The sequence below is a fragment of the Poeciliopsis prolifica genome, unplaced genomic scaffold (assembly GCF_027474105.1).
Source record: "Poeciliopsis prolifica strain line A6 unplaced genomic scaffold, Auburn_PproV2 SCAFFOLD131, whole genome shotgun sequence".
NCBI lineage: Eukaryota > Metazoa > Chordata > Actinopteri > Cyprinodontiformes > Poeciliidae > Poeciliopsis > Poeciliopsis prolifica.
In genome coordinates this window covers 311,293-328,781 of record NW_026562506.1, presented here as the reverse complement: position 1 = coordinate 328,781, position 17,489 = coordinate 311,293, and the positions used below count along the sequence as shown (strand labels likewise).

The window sequence follows — 17,489 nt, the reverse complement described above, 5'->3', positions numbered from 1 at the left end:
TTTTTTTCTTTTTGTTTATTGTGTTTTTTTTGTTTGTATAATTTTTGGGATAATCATGTCGTTTATTGAATGAAAATAAACGTTATATTTTAAAAATCAAAATCTCTCTCTGTCTCAGTAGTGGTGGTGAGTCTCGGAGAGTAAAAGTGTTCCAACCGTTTTTTTGACCTTTTTTCTTTTATGGTTTTGTTTTCTAATATTCTTTACTTGCTTTGGTTCTAAGTCTTGGGTTCTGTATTTTTTTTGGTTTTCAGTGCTTGTAGCGCTGTTTCTTTGTGGAGATGGCGTCTCCAGAGCCGCCGCCCCCCTCTTTGAGAAATGGGATTCGGATCCAACCTGATCCGACAATCACAGTTGAAACGGTTCTGTTGACAGTTGGTGATCTAGTTTGTCATAGTAATTTAATTTATGCTTCCAGAATGAATAAGGGAGTAGTGATATTTTTAAAAGAGGAGCGTTTTGTGAACCAGTTGATTGGTAGTGGGGTGACATTAGGCAGGGAGTACCAGCAGGTGTCGCCGCTTGCAGTGCCCTCCACCCGGGTTATTATCTCGGGCGTGCCGCCGTTCATCCCTAATGTTTTGTTGGAGAAGGAGCTCCAGCGCTTTGGGAAATTGTCGAGTGGTTTTAAAACTGTTGGTTTGGGACGAAAACATGACAAGCTGAAACACGTTCAGTCTTTCAGGAGGCAGGTTTTTATGTTCTTAAACTCTGCTACACAGATGCTGGAGATTTCTTTCAGAGGGAAATATGAAGAAGGATCTTATGGTTTATATGAGTACTGAGAGTATGATATGCATAAAAATCAGAAAACTCAGGTTTAGGTGAGTGGAAGTGCAGAGGAGTCGCTGGTGGTCGGAGCTCGCTCCTCCACCCGCTGGCTCTGATGCAGTGGTCTGAATAAACACATTGATGCAGAGAAAACTGGAACCGATGTTCCCAAGAACTCCTCACATGGGAGTAATGTGGACATAGAAACAGATCAGATGGTTGGTTGTGTTGCTGCAGAGACTGTAGCGTTGCCTGAAGGTGGCGCTGCAGGGGTTCAGTCTGCGGCGCCACCTGCACATGTAGAAGACATGGAGTACGACAGCGACTCAGACACTGTTTCAATCACAGATTCTCAAACATCTAGTGGCGATTTGTATACTTTGGAAGAAATTAATGAATTTTTGGATGAAACATTTGGAAAACAAGTTAAGGTCCTTGACTATTTTCCCGATGCAGAAAAATTTATCAAGAGTGTATCAATGATACCATAATAGTTGGTTTTGAAATGTTAGATGAAAAGAAACGTTTCCGGTTAAAAAACGCCTGACAAGCGTCCAGAGACAGGTGTCAGCAAATAAAGCGAAAGGTTCTGATCATTATCAAAGATAATGATCAGAGTGCACTAGGTGATCTGTTTTCTACTGTGTCTGTCTGACCTCCTTCTCTTTTCCATCTGTATGAGGAATATCAGGGTGGGAACTTTAAATATTAATGGTGGGAGGGATTCACATAAAAGGTTGTTTTTACAAGAGACACATACGAATCAGGAAAATGAGGTGGAGTGGGGGTTGAGTTGGAAAGGGAAATATTTTTTGTCTCATGGGACAAGATTATCTGCTGGTGTAGCAGTTTTATTCTCTCCAGCTTTGGACATTAATGTTATTTCCATTCTGAGAGATAGTTCCAGGAAGGGTCCTGGTGATTAGAGTGGAAATAGAACAAACCCTTTTCTGTTTTATGAATGTTTATGCACCAAATCAAGGGAATCAAAGAATTACAATTTTTCAGGAAATGCATAGTTTTTTGCAACAGTCCAATCAAAATGAGTGTGTTGTGTTGGGGGGGGGGGGGGGTGATTGGAACTGCACTACTAGTTTTCTAACTGACAGAACCGGGGAAGAACCTCATCCTCCATCATCTTCTAGACTAACTGAGATGACAGCGGAGCTGGGCTTAGGTGATGCTTGGAGGATTAAACACCCCCAAGATACATAGTATACCTGGGTGAAAATGAAGGATGGGACAGTGAGTGGGGCCTATTGGATAGATTTTATATCTCAGATACCTATAGAAATACATTGTCCAATTGTTTAATTTCTCCAGTTGGTTTCTCTGATCGTCATTTAGTTTACTTGGATTTTCTTTGTTCAAGTAATAATAGATACAAATCGTATTGGCATTTTAATATGAAACTACTTAAAGATATTTTCTTCTGTCAAAGTTTTAGTAATTTTTGGCAACTCTGGAAAACAAAAAAGTCAGAATTTATGTCTTTAACTGAGTGGTGGGAGGTTGGAAAGACTCAGATAAGAGTTTTTTGCCAACAGTATACAAGTTTTTCTACAGTCAAAATTAAAAAAGTGATTCAGAATTTAGAAAATGAGATCAAAGGATTGGAAAATACCTTGTCAAATGATGCTAATATTTAGCTTAGACTTAAGAAGGATCAGTTAAGCTGTTTTTTACATAAAAGAATGAAAGGGGCTTTAGTTAGATCAAGGTTTACTACAGTGAAGGATATGGATGCCCCTAGATCTTTCTTTTTTAATTTGGAGAGGAGTGTCAGCTGGGCGAAGCTGCTGACTTGCCTCCAACTTCCTGATGGAGCGCTGACTGCTGATCCCATCATTATGAAAGAACATGCCGTGGCCTTTTACAGTGACCTCTACAAGAAGCAGACCTGTAACAGAAGCTCTATGGAGACCTTGTTGGACGGTCTTCCTCAGCTTACCGCTGCAGATCGGGACATTTTGGATGCCGGAGTTTCAATGAAGGTGTCGTCTGGCTCCAAGAAAGCCGGGTAGGTTTTTCCTGGAAGGTTCTTGCCATCGTGGTAGAGTTTACTCGCTCCTCTTCTTCAAGCACCTGTGTTACCTGTCCACCATCTCTTCCCAGAAACAAATGGTTTCTGGAAAGAGTCCGGGTATAGATGATTTACTTGTGGACTTCTACACACTTTTCTGGAGGCTGATGGGGGAGGACTTGTGGGAAGTGCTCCAGGAGTGCACATTAACGGGAATCTTACCAACATTCTGTCGACAAGCTGTTCTTTCCCTACTTCCAAAAAAAGGAGATTTGACTTTGTTGAAGAACTGGAGGCAAGTTTCTCTCCTTTGTGTGGACTACAAGTTATTTTCTAAAGTGCTTTCTAATAGACTGAAAAATATTCTTGAACTTATTATACATAGAGATCAATCATATTGTGTACCTGAAAGCTCTATTAAGGACAATCTTTTTCTTTTAAGGGATTTGTTTGACATTTGTAAATTATATGAAACTGATGTTGGAATAATTTCATTAGATCAGGAAAAAGCCTTTGATAGGGTTGGTTGATCATGGTTTTCTTTTTTCTACATTAAGAACGTTTGGATTTGGTGAGGGTTTTACTTCATTGTTGGGTTTATTATATTAGGAAGTAGTTTGAGTTGTTAAAGTCGGGGGAGGTTTAAGTCATCCTGTTGCAGTTCGAAGGGGTATCAGACAAGACTGTCCCATATCTGGTCAGTTGTATTCTATTGTAGTTGAACCTTTTTTACACAAGCTTCGCTCTACCCTTACTGGCCTTGTTCTTCCAGGTTTGCCTAATAATCCAAGTTTAATAGTCTCTGCTTATGCTGATGACATAAACATTTTTATTAGGAACCAGAATGATGTTATGGGACTCCAGCATTGTTTGGAGCTTTATGAGAAAGCTTCTTCAGCAAAAGCAAACTGGGAGAAAAGATCTGCAGTAAAAGTTGGTCCATGGAAAAATAATAATCTCCCCGTATTACAGGGTAATATTCACTGGGTTGATCAGGGTTTTAAATTCTTGGGTGCTTTTTGGGAACGGAAACGACTTTGAGAAAAAATTGGGAAGGTGTCATGGAGAGAGTGTGTGCCAGATTATCTAAATGGAAATGGTTGCTACCTCAGATATCCTATAGGGGAAGAGTCTTGGTAGTTAATAACTTGGTTGCTTCGGCCCTTTGGCATAAATTGACTGTGTTGACGACTCCAAAAGACTCTAGTGGACTTTTTCTGGTCTGGATGTCATTGGGTGAGAGCTGCAGCCTTGTATTTACCTGTGGAGGAGGGAGGACAAGGACTCATCGACATCATGTCACGGATCGCGGCTTTCAGGCTTCAAACTGTGCAGAAGATGTTATATGGAGTTGGACTGCCATGGTTGAATACGGTGCATCTTCTGCTAAGGAAAGCAGGTTGTATGGGGTATGATAAACATCTCTTTCTACTGAAGCAAGGATCTTTGGATCTGACTAGTCTTACCCCATTCTACCAATCGGTGCTAAACGCTTGGAAGATTCTCACCTTTGAGAGAGAGACTGAATTAACACCTGGAATGTGGGTTTTTGAGGAGCCTTTGTTTGAAAACAGTTTCTTCTCGTCACAGCTCCTCTCATCCAGTACGCTAAGATCTAGGATGAGGGAAGCAGGCTGTGTGAAGTTGGGTTATTTGTTGAAGCTGTCTGTGGACAGTCTAATGGAGAACCTACACATACGATCCAACAGACTTGAATGCAAGTATAATAAAGTTGAATTCTATTCTAATTCTATTCTATATCGTTTTCTTTGGCCAAATACCAGATTTGTTACTTCAGTGAAAGTTGTCTTGTTTAAGGTTCTGTAATAAAACATTAGATGTCTTGTTTACGAATGTCTTTCTGATGTATTTTTGTCAAAGTGTGGTGGTGAAGGTGGTGAGGCAGACGCTGGAGACCCAGGTAAAGTGAGTAGTGAATATTTAATGCACAAACAGTCCAGAAAACAGTCAACAGAGTCCGCGGCCAGGCAGCACGGCTGAGCGGAAGCCAAGGCTCAACGCCGGTAGCAACTGGTCATACAGGCGGAAAACAACAGCAACAAAAGTACGACGACTTACGGCAATACGACAAGGACCCGACGAGGAACAAAGGACACAGGAGGGACTAAATACACTGAGGGTAATCAAGGGAGCGAGACACAACTGGGAACAATCAAGGGGGAAGACAGGACAACGAGGAGACTCAGGACACAGAAACTCAAATAAACACAACAGAAAAACACGGAACATGACAATTTTCTCTTCAGTTTTTTCTGTTGAAATGCTTATTTTTTCTAAATTCCTAATTTCTGTCTCTAGCTCAGTTTGTTTTTCACGCAGATGGAGTTTCTTATGGACTCCTTATGCTATGATCCTGGATCTTAATACAGCTTTCCTTTCCCCATATCAATGATGTTGCACTATAGGGTGACTCATTTTTCTCGAGGAAAGATGCCCATTTGTTGTTTAAATATTTATCAAACTCTTGGTCTTCCAATAGTGACAGATTAAGGTGCCTTCTACTGAAAAACGTGGGAGGTTGTATTTCTACATTCCAAGAGACAGATAAGACCGCATGCCCACTGATCACAATCGAGTGTATATTAGTCTTTTTTACGTTTATAATTGCTAATTAGAAACATATCAACATATCAAGTGAGTATGAATGATGGCTAGAAGAGATAAAAGTAAATTCTTTGGAGACTGGATGCAATGATCTTCAGCTATCACTAAGGCCAAATTTACTCATATATTGTTAAATTGTTACTAATGATTTCAAGGTTAATCTATAATTAGATCTTGTTTTCTTGTTTAATACTGTATTACAGTCCCACCTATTATTATTTGTCAGAAAATTCTGAAAATACTGTAAAATGATTTTGAAATAATAATGGGCCATCTGTATTTTGACCATGAACATTGGCTATTCTTAGTATCTGATTGTACATAAATATATTAATTATTATACCTTGTTGTGAGTTGGGGTTCAGGTTCTCCATCTGCAGACAATCTGTCATTTTCCTGGCTCTAAGAGGAGTAAGACGTCAGTCCTTCAACGCCTGAGTGTTTACCTGTAATGGTACTCTGGCCACACAGTTTGCCTTATCTGGGTTTTCTCTAGATCTCTGTAGATTGTTTTTGATCTCATTCCAAGGTTTTCACAGCAAGACCTGAGCTCAACTTCCAGTGTCCTTTGGGTTTCTCTCATGAGTCTCACGATCATCTGACCTTTTCCTGACCTTTTCCTGCTTCCTACCTCCAGGACTGATGTCCTACTCGCTCCTCTTCTTCAAGCACCTGTGTTACCTGTCCACCCTCCAACCTCACCACCATCCAGTAGGTTCCACAAGTATTCATCTCGCTCATCTGGACTAAGCCCCAGCCCGGATCTCTTCATGGACACAAAGGAGAAGAAACAATAACAACATTTTTAAATGAGCAATAAAATCAAAGCATATTGTTCACTAAAAACAAAGCATATTCAGGATAGAAGCAAGTGTGTGACATCTTTGTCATGGCATAATCTGCCATCTATGTAAAATTTATCCACTATTATCACAGCTTTCTTTCCTTCAGTTATCGTCAGCTTTCTGCTGGGAAAAAGGTTTTTCCTTCTTTTGTTTATTTTCTGTAGAAATTGTTCATTCAGTCCATAATTTGTTCCTCTCAATTATTTCCCTTCTTGCTGTACCATTTGTTTATGTTTAAATCTTTCAAATTTAGGTTGGGGGCCGTTGTTTGGTGGTTTCTTCTGACTGAGTCAATGTACGGGATGGAATCCCATACTGCATGTTCTCCCTGTGCATGGTGTCCAAGTTCTCCCACTTAAAAAAGATGAGAGAGTCCTTAATTGACATCATGGGTATGATGATAGACAAAATTTGAAAATATATCTAAAAAAAACCAGTGTAAAATCTGATTTTTAAAAACTTATTTATTTGCATAATTCAGAGCACTGTGTGTTCCAAATTATTATGCAAGTTGAATATAGACGTCATAAAGATTACATCATTATTATTTTTGTTTTTCCATTGAATAGATGGTATTGTGTCTTGGGGCTCTTTGAATCACTATGATCACTTTCAGAGACCTATGCTTATTAGTTTGCCAGGTGAACTCAATTGAAGAAAATCTGCTTAAGAAGAATTGTCCAGATTATTAAGCTGCCCACAGGTTTCAAGCAATATGAGAAAGAGAAAGGATCACTCTGCTGAAGAGAGATAACAGGCTCAAATCGTGGCACTTGGCAGCTATCGCAGCATTTCCAGTGACAGCTGCCCTACATGTTATGCTGGGCCCTACAGTGACCTGTTAGGGCCCAGCAGCACAGTTATATATAAGTATGAGTATATAAACAAATTTTCACTGAGGCTCTTTAAATGTGTATTACAAATTTTAAATTAACATTTGTGACTGTATCCAAAATAGACCAGGATATATTTGCTTATTGCAAGGGAATACAAAAATTAAGAGGAAACGCAAAATAAATTTTTCCCCATGCCTCCTAGGGGACTCCATAGCATGGCTGTGCCAAATCCACCAGTGTTTTTTTTATTTTATTTTTTGTGTTAAATAAATTCATTCATATTCAGTCTGACACAGAAGAGGCACTTTATGTCACTGAATTGGTGATGGATGTACATATTTGGGGTTTATTTGTGTCATACGTCAAAGAAGTAACAAGTTGCGATTATTAAGCTGTAGCTGTCTGTGTCACCCGTTGCCAGGTTGTGGTAGGCCGCTGGCTGGTCTGGCACCCTGTTCTCCCTGGATGTGTTCTCAGCGTGTGTTCTGGGGAACTGGCAGGAGTGCTGACAGACATATTCAATCTCTCTCTCGCCCTTGCTGTGGTACAAACCTGCTTCATCGACATTCTTCATCCCGATACCCAAAAATTCCAACCCATCAAGTCTCAATGACAACCGCCTGGTTGCGCTCTCCCTGATTATCACAAAGTGCTTGGAACAGCTTCTCCTGGCACACCTCAAATCTTGTCTACCCCCCATCCTGGACCCCTACCAATTCGCATGCCGCCATAACAGGAGCACAGAGGATGCCGTTTCCATAGGACTGCACAACACAGTAAAAACAACTTTGCTAGGACCCTGGTCATAGATTTCAGTTCTGCATTAAACAGAATTTATCCCCTCAAAACTCTTCACAAAACTTGTTGACGTAGGCATTAGTCCCCTCGTACAACTGGTTACTGGACTTCCTGACCAGTTGACCCCAACATGTCCGGCTGGATATCCACTGCTCATCTACCATCAACAGGGTACTGCAAGGCTGTGTGATGAGTTCTTTCCTCCCTTCTCACCCCTGACTGCAAATCTGTCTATGGTTCCAATACCTTCATCAAGTTTGCAGACAACACCACAGTGATTGGCCTCATCAAAAACAATGATGAGACTGCCTGCTGGGAGGAGCTGGAATGCCTGGCTGAGTGAATGGTGCAACACCAACAACCTACTGCTCTGCTGAAAAGACCAAGGAGCTCATTGTGGACTTCAGGAGGACTGCTGACCCACATTCACCTATTCATGTCCAGGGTATGGTGATGGAGCGTGTGAGCAAGTTCCTAAGCTTCAAGGTGTAACCTGGACAACCAGCTACTCCAAGCTGGTCAAAAAGGCTCACCAGTGCCTCTACTTTCTGAGAACTCTGAAACTATATAAAGTTCACATCCTGGTGAACTTTCACCGCTGCACCATTGAGAGTATTCTGACCAACGGCCTCTGGTACAGGTCCTGCTCGGCCTCGGACCGGAAGGCGCTGCAGAAGGTTCTGGGTGAAAGCTGCCCAGAACATCACCAAAGCACCACTTCCTGCCATACAGATATGCCATATACAGAAAGCAGTGTCTGAAAAGAGCTGGGAAAATCATCTGATTTTGACGTATTGCGACCTGTTTTTATGAAAGTCTGAACAGCACAGGTCGGATTCTGTTTTGAATGCAGCCCATCTCCGATACCTATATGATTCAAATGTGACCTAACGTCCAGGACACATTCATCAGAACTGATCACCACTGACACTGGACAAATGTCCCTGTTCTGCGTCCTGAGCAAGCAGGAAGAATAACAACAACCATTGGGAGGTGCTACAGGAGCCTATCGATTAAGACCACCAGATACAGAAACAGTTTCTTCCCCACACTCCTGAACTCCTGACAGCTAAACAACTATGATACTACGATTGCTGTATTCTCATCCACAACAACACACGGACTGATATCACACTTATTACCTGCACTTAGCTATTTGTCACTACTGTATATACTGTATAGATAATCTACTCCTGTTTATAAAACAAACTTAAATGTACATCTGGAATATGTATTTTTATTTTTTATTTTTTTTCTTGCTAAGTACTTCTGGATGGATGCAAACTGCATTTTGTTGCTTTGTACTTGTGACATGCAGTGACAATAAAGTTGAATTCCATGAATTTCACAGTTGTCTAAAGGAACCCATACTAGTGTCAAAGTTACACCAGTGTTTTTCTGACTGCTTGCTAACTTAGTGTTGTTAGCAACACTAAGTTAGCTGTTCCCATCCTGGACTGACCCCCCCCCCCACACACACACACACCCACCCACACACACACACCCACACGCACACGCACACGCACACACACACACACACACACACACACGCACACACACACACACACACACACACACACATCTGCCCTCATACCTGCATGAAATGATGAAACCCCTTTTTATGAACATTTTCATTCTTTCTTACTGGGTAGCAGCAGGTAATCTTAATCAATCTGTCCATCGTCACATCTCTCTCATCATCCTCCTCCAATGATAATGAATCCCCTCAATCATTAATTCTCCCCCCTTCTCCGCTACTGAATCTGCTCCACACCAAAGTTATTATCATAACGGTTTTTCTGAATGAAAAAAGGGGAAATAAAAAGGGCCATTTGTTTGGTCTGAGTGTTATACAAAGCGGGTTGGGGCCCACCAAGTAGGTGGGAGTGGACTAAGCTTTTTTTCAATGCTGTGTTGTGCGCAAAGAATAAACCCACTAACGATAGCCTTAAAGGGCGAAGCCTGTACAAAATAGAACATTTGTTTCATCATGTTGATTTTTTAACCAAGCCAAATTCTCCCTTCGTGTGACCACTTCTTGTCCTCCATTGCTCTTGGTCATACCTCCCCATGGACTTCATTAGAGGTCTGCCTCTCTCCAATAACTTCACTATATTACTTATTATTGTTGATAGATTCTCCAAGGTGACATGGTTTGCTATCAACATCAGTCAGACTAAATGCATCAATCAAGAAGTGATTGATTCCTCCCCTTATGGTCTGCATACCATAAGGGGAGGAGTATGTAAGCTAAATATCAAGGACCTCACTAATTGTGTTATGTGCAGCAGTTTGGCTTCTTGCTCTCCTGTTGATCCTTTCCCAATCTCCAAGGTGATCAGTCCTGTGACTGTCCAAACTGCCTTACTAGAAGACTAAAGATCTGCCCCACCTTCCACGTCACAGGTCAAGGCCATTTCCACATCACGATTTGCACAATACCTAAGGTCCCCCCTCTGTCTCTGCCTCCCTGCCAGATTATGGACTGACTATAGACTTTATTTCATTCATTTCTCCAGAATGCTCCTGCAATGCCTCAACCCTAGCAGATGTCTACAGTCTTTCTGATATCAGGCCACATTGTTCTCTTCCACATTCCCTCTGCAGAAACAAAGTCACCAACCTGCCTTTCCTCATCACACTGCTGGAAGCAAAGTACTGTGTACTGAACAATTTTACTACAGTTTACTACTGCTTCCTCAATAAAAAATATTTTTGCTATCTGTTGCATTGTGAGTACTCAGCTTTAATCATTACACAGATTTAGTAAAGGGGTAAAGTATTTAGAGGTTATAATTAATGCAAAGCATTTCAGTGGTAGTGTGTGTAATACTTTCAGAGGTAGACTTTCTTTGTAAACTGTCTCCAGAAGAACTGTTTTGAATTGGTACTATAAACAAAACTTAGTTTGAACAAAATCTCTTCCTATTGTGTTAATGGGACATTCTTCTATCAGGAATACTTTTAAAGTAAAATTAAAATGATTCAAAATAACAAAATCTTCCATGAGTGTACCTTTATTCACAACAGCAATTTCTCCAAATGCTTTTTTCACAAAACAACGCATGTCCAAGTTGTATGGAAGATTCACCTGATGACTATCTACATGCGTTCTGGCACTGCCTACTTGTACATGACTTTAGGCTGAGAGTATCTAAGGATCTAAACTCAATTCATGTAGTTAAAAAATCTGAAAAGAAAAACATTTTTAACAACTGGAAGTATAAACCTGTTTTAAATATATTGCAAAAAGCCATCAACTCTGCAGGTATAGATGGGTTAATGGATGGATGGATAGACAGACAGATACTGTAAAAATCTGTTTCGAAGCTGTGTTTTTATAGAGAACCAAAGAATACATTTGGTTTGATCTGGGTTTCAGTAATTAACATCAGTTATTGATACTAACCAATAACTGATATGTTATTGGTTATTATGTGTTGAGGGGTATTGACACCAGGAGTGGTGTTATTCTTAGACAATGGCTGTCTAAATAATAACTTAGTGAAATTATTGTACATTCTACCAGATGTACTTTTGTATTGATGTATGTGTAGATTGTGATGTATATTGTTAGAATCTTAACAATATATTCTAATAAAAACTATAGTTATAAAACTATAGTGATATCTAGCACAATATCAATATTGATCAACTTCAATAGAAAATACATCTGATAATGTTGATAATTCCATTGAACTCTGATCCAGAACCGCATTACATTCTGTATGTAGATGAAATGGTAAAATGGCTTTGTGCTTGTATAGTGCTTTATCAAGTCCCCAAGACGCCATTACGCTTCACACGACAGTCATTCACCCAGTCACAAATGGGTGACACAGGTAACCCTTGCATTCTCCTGAGTGTACATATTCCCTCCCACCACCGCCATTACCCTCACTGCTGTTTACTGATTGTTTTTAATGTTGCATTTTTATGCTGTATGCGTGTATTTTTTTCTGCATCCTTATATTGTGTTAGCTTTCAGACCTTTAGTGTGCATTATTTAATGCAATCTTGCGTTTCCATAGAAAAACACTTTTTAATCAAGTTTGAATAAATAACTGAGCATACTGTTTTGTTTGATAACTAGAATCAATTCAAATGTTTGTATGATGGAACTAAAATAATTGTTTTGTAAATTTCCCTGAGACAATATTTGTTATGAATTGGCATTATCTAAACAAACTAATGCCCTGCAATGGACTGGCAACCTGTCCAGAGTGTGCCCAGCCTCTCACCCATTGACAGCTGAAAATAGGCACCAGCCCTCCTCATAACCTCACGAGGGATAAGCGTGTAAGATAATGTAGGGATGGATAAACTGAATTGGATTCAAATTAACTGCAGATTTGAGTGACAAGTTTAATGGTGCAGTTAAACTAACCTGTTAATTGAGCACACAAAGTAGTTGCTTCAAATGTTTTCACAATAGAATTAATGTACTTGTTATTTAACTTTTTTTCTTAAGGTGTAAGAAAACATTAAGTACATCTATGCATCAATTCAAACAACACAGTTTAACTTTTAAACGCTCCTACATTTAACTGATTTGTTTCCTTCTCGTTCTCCAACCGAAGGTGCAGCTCCTATGATGATGGCTGAGTTGATGGGGTACTATGTAACGGTCCTTTCAGCTGTGGTCTTCTGGTCTCTGCCTTATAATACATCTTCCCTCAATCTGGATGATCCAAATGTCTGCAGTCACTGGGAGAGGTGAATCAGAATTCTACAGAGATTTCTGTGTGGGGCTGGGACAAGTGCTGAGAAAACCTGCAAGAAGTACTTTTGATAGAATCTCCTTTTTCAGTTTGAGTTAAATTGATTTTATCATGAAACAAAAAAAAATGTTCTCTCACAGTAGTTCAAGAAAGACAATTTTCAAAAGAATAAAATATTTTGAAAAATGGGGGACAAGAGAAGATGCAGAGCAAGAAAAAAGACACCAGTGAAACTCACTGGTTGAATGTGATTACTTTAGAAAGAGCATGTTGTGTGGTTATTCATGAGACAGTCATGCGGGAGTTTTGTTGCAGGCCCTGCAGCCAAATTCTTTTGGACAGTCTTCAATTCTCACAGACTTTTCACACATAACTTTGAAAAACAAGTGGTCAGATAGAAGTGGCACACTGAGCAGTTTGAAATGTTAACTTATTTTACCTTCTCGCAACAGACATACTGAGTTTGCTTGTAAGTTTTAAGTGTCTTTCTTCTGTCTTTCTATGGTTTCAGTTACTCAAGGATGGTGACGGAGTCTTATGCTCATCGTTTTGATCAGATTTATTACACCAACTGTCCAGACATCCTCAAGTGGTTCAAGTGCACCACATACAGGTGAGGAACATATCTTACCATACATCTAAGAGAACACAGATTTTGTACCTGGTGTTTTATCAAAGTACAATTTTCACTTCTTCGTCATATACATATGATGACAGAATGGCTCACTTTTTTATAATCAGCTGTTTTGTCATTTGTGACAGCTTTTTCTATAAGCTATAAGAGTAAATGTCCTCAACAAGTGACCTCTGTTCCCTGTGTGATTACAGGGAGATGTATCGGGCAGCTTATCGCAGAGGAGAGAAAATCATGTACAGGATAAAGTCACAGTGTTGCCCAGGCTTCTTTGAAATTGGAGAGATGTGTTCTCGTGAGTGCCTGTATCCCCTCCCACCACCGCCATTACTCTCGTTCCTCTGCATACACACGCAGAACCACACATGTAAAATTAATCTTTTTCACAATGTTAGGTGTGTCTTAAGACTGAGACAAAGTCCTAACAAATTCAACACTTTTGAATTTTGGCTGCCATCCAGCCAAAATTATTTATTTGCTATTGTTAGCCAATGATGTCTAAGTAGACAATAATTGTTAACAATTGCAACAAATGCAAACAATTAACTAATTGTTTGCAATCCTAGTTTGAACAGATGAATACAGCACCTTCAAGAATATGGTAGTTGTTCCTAAGGAAAAACCACACTTGTACATCTCCACAATTCTTTTTTGACTATTTTGGTATATGTCTTTTGTCTTTCCAATTGTGTCAAACAAGAAAGCTCTGTGTACCAGGTGTACCTTAACATACTTCCACAAGTGTGCCTCCACCTGTGGGACTTAAATGTGTCAATTAAGCTAAGGTTGGTTTCCAAAGGCATGACATCATCTTCTGAGATTTTCCTCACTGCTTAAATTTGGCAAGTGGAAATGTTTTTGATATTTCAAACTGACCTAAAACAGAGGAAATTTGGTTTAATCTTTTCGGACAGTAAGAAAAAAAGGCATTGTCGTTGCCGCTACACCCCGCCCCTTTCCTTCACTCTCTACTCTCTCAGTCACTACTTCCTCTTCTGAGAGGGGAGATGTGCTACCAGCTCTCATCTAACGGGTAAATTGACTTTCCTAAATCTGCTGGGATTTACCCTATCCAGAACTGAAGTGAACTCTGTTTAAGCTGGTTTCGAGAAAGGATTCGCCTGATTTCTACGACCTCCATCCAGATGTCTCACTCTTCTTCCCCCTGTTCATTAGCCAGACTGAGCAGTCTACCGCCAATTAGTTTCACAGAGCACATCTGTTAACGGTCGCTCCTTCTCTTTTTTACAACTTGCACTTGTTACTAAACCAGGTTGGTTTTAGTGACTCGGGCGAGTCCCAAGGATGTTGTTTTAAATTTGGGCTAAAGCAACCTATAAAACATTACCTAGTTTTCTTCCCCAGAATCAAACATCATAGCCATTTTACTACCATCAAAGAACTTGTGAGGTAACTCATGAATTGAATGTTCACAACATCTTTTAGATTTTCTTTATGCTAAATATTTTATTAGTAAAGAATTTTGCAAGGGTCAGTACAGCTTAATTAAGTAGCAGAAATAATCAAATAAGTAAAATCAATTATCTAGCCTATCTTTCCCTAATGCTGATACTGAGAACTAAAAAGGGAACCTTTAGAGAGACGGGCAAAGGATGGTGTTTTTTACCCCAGAACTGGCTCGATGAAGAAGATGTTGCAGCAGGAGAAGGAGGTTGATTGACAAAGGCAGGGATCTCTGTTGGAGCTGTCATCTCTGTATCGATGGTGAGGTCACACAGGACTTGGGTCTTTATCTTTGCCTTGATCTTCATCTTTGCCTTGATCTTCATCTTTTCCTTGGTCTTCATCTTTGTCTTTGGGGTCTGAACCCAGCTGATGGCAGAAGTGCGATTTGAAGCCACATGTTGCGGGGTTGACGGATTGGTCCCCATGCGCCGGACAGTCTTTGGCTCTGTGGCCCCGGCTCTTCTTCAGCTGCAGAGTTCTTTGTCCATCTCGGTCTTGACTCGAAGCTGCCTGAAGGATCCAACCAAAGATTCCTCTTTTGCTCTCACCTTGTATAGAGTTTATACCCGCTTTCAGTGCATTTTCATTGGCTAACATTGTTGCTGTGCTTGCTTTATTGGGTAACTTGTTTGGACAGATGAACTCATGTCATCTGTTCATCCATCAGGACAAAAGGTCTTCGAGGTCTTGTCCTGACTTCTTGGCTAATGTCTCAGGGTTACTCAATGTTCCTCCCATGTCCTTTCTCTGACACGTTTAAGTTGTTCAACAATCTATGTCCTAATAAAGTGTTGGTTATCTCTACTTTCCCGTGAGTCCCCATTTTACCCCTAACCTTTCACCTACAATCTACCTCCAACACATCATCAGTGATCTTTAATAACAATTACATGTTTTACACCATTTTGTAAATTGCAATGTGGATTTACTGAGCTCTATACATAATCTCAATTTAATTTACATAAAATTAAAAAAGTCAAATGAATTCATCATTGTTTCTGTCTTCTCCTTGCACAGCACACTGTGAAGACAGCTGTGTTCACGGCAGTTGTATGGCACCCAACACCTGTCGATGTGAACCAGGCTGGGGGGGTTCCAACTGTTCCAGTGGTAAGTTCTTCAGCTGTTGCTGTCTGTGAGTGATCATGTCATGTGTGGCTGGTTTCCTGTGAAAGTACTCTGAACTCATGTTGAAAAAATGACTTTCAGCATATTACTACAGCCTATTAAACCACACATAGACAGAGGGTTGCTTTGGTGTGAATGAATGAGGTGTTTGTCATGTAAATGATCTGCAGCTTAATGTTGTTTCGTTGAAAATGATAAATATTTCCATAATTCCTAACTTGTTTCTGGGACAGCCTATTCTGAAACCAAATCACAAGGACTCCTATCTTACATTTTTAAATGTAAAATCTTTTCATTTGTCAGTAGTTCAACTTATCTATTATTTTCAGTGTAAAATCTGAATATGTTTGGTTTTACGTCTCCTAAGAACAGCTCACTGAGCAATGCAGTCCTTAGTAGTAAAAACAGATTTTAGAAAACTTATGAAGCGTGGACCCAGCTTCCTAGGGATGGATTTGAATGGAATATCTCGTTTAAAGACCCAAACTTTCTGCTCAGGTGAACACTGAGGTGCCAGATCTGATTTGTCCGGAAGACTGCTGAACATTTGCTGACAGTAAAATTGCTCGGCTGAGCAATCATGAACTTAGTCCAAACTTTTTTTGTGATTTCCTTGGCAGGAAAACACAGGACAGGTTAAATTCACCAGAAAATACAACAGATCTCAGGTAGGGTTGCCACCTTTCAGAAAAGAAGAAAGTGATTAAAAAGAAAGTGGAGAAAGTGGTCCCAAACCGCCTAATAAATTAGTTACGCTTTAACTAAGCAAGTGTAAAAAAAAAACAAATGAAATAAAAAAATTGGGCGAAAAGTCTACTCAACACCTGATTTAAAGTTTTTTTTTCAATTGCCTGTATTCATTGTCACTGAGAATGTTCGGTCTGAGATGTGCATCTTTCCACTCATGTCTGTAGTTTTGCAACAGTTTTTGCTTCAAAGGACATGGTGGAGTATCAGAAAGACATTTTTTTCTCAGGACCATATAACATTCTGAGTCTTGCCAACTATGATCTCTTCAGCTGGTGAAATGTTACCTAATTTCAAAATTGTCACTGCACAGAAAAAGTTACATGGTCTGATAATGAAGCTGAATATGTCATAATGTGAGGTTTCCAGGACTCTAAGGCAAGCAACAACTACGGACACTCAAACAGTTTTAACAAATTTATTAAACAGGGAAGTGTGTGGAGGGACGTAGATCTGCGACCGCAGGGAGGGACCAGGTCAGCGGGGAAAGGTCAGTAGGTAGAGGTAGGCAGAGGGGAGTACTTGGGAGTTCCAGCAGTTGGCATGGTGTGGTGGTTTCCAGATGGAGAGGTTCCTGCAGGAGCCTGAGGGCGGACAGGCAGCAGCTGTAAGGCAGGTGACGTATCCAGGTGCAAGGCCCAGTGGAGCAGCGAGGATCAGATTCTTCAGGTGAGTTTGTCTCAGAGGGTGTTCAGCATGGGTTCGCACAGTAGAAGCGGAACCATCTGGCATCTGAATCTGGGAAGCTGACCTTGCAAATTGGAGGTGATGAGTAACAGCTGGATTTCATCAGCCTGCCTCCCTGTGAAGGAGAAGAAAACCACTCCCCTGCAAAACCCAACAGTACCCCCCCCTCAACGGACGCCACCTGGCGGCCGACCTGAGGAAGACGCA

General features: G+C 40.3%; 1 protein-coding gene across 1 annotated transcript in view; it reads left to right on the top strand.

The window, feature by feature from the left end:
- The first annotated feature begins 11,692 nt into the window (after positions 1-11,692).
- The window catches only part of megf10 (multiple EGF-like-domains 10), a 47,017-nt gene continuing 41,220 nt past the window's right edge, over positions 11,693-17,489 (top strand). Inside the window, exons 1-5 of the mRNA XM_055024873.1 lie at positions 11,693-11,740; positions 12,479-12,614; positions 13,131-13,232; positions 13,448-13,548; positions 15,738-15,830. Of these exons, the coding sequence (XP_054880848.1) occupies positions 11,728-11,740; positions 12,479-12,614; positions 13,131-13,232; positions 13,448-13,548; positions 15,738-15,830 (445 nt within the window). The 5' untranslated portion in view covers positions 11,693-11,727. The remainder of the gene's footprint in view (positions 11,741-12,478; positions 12,615-13,130; positions 13,233-13,447; positions 13,549-15,737; positions 15,831-17,489) is intronic.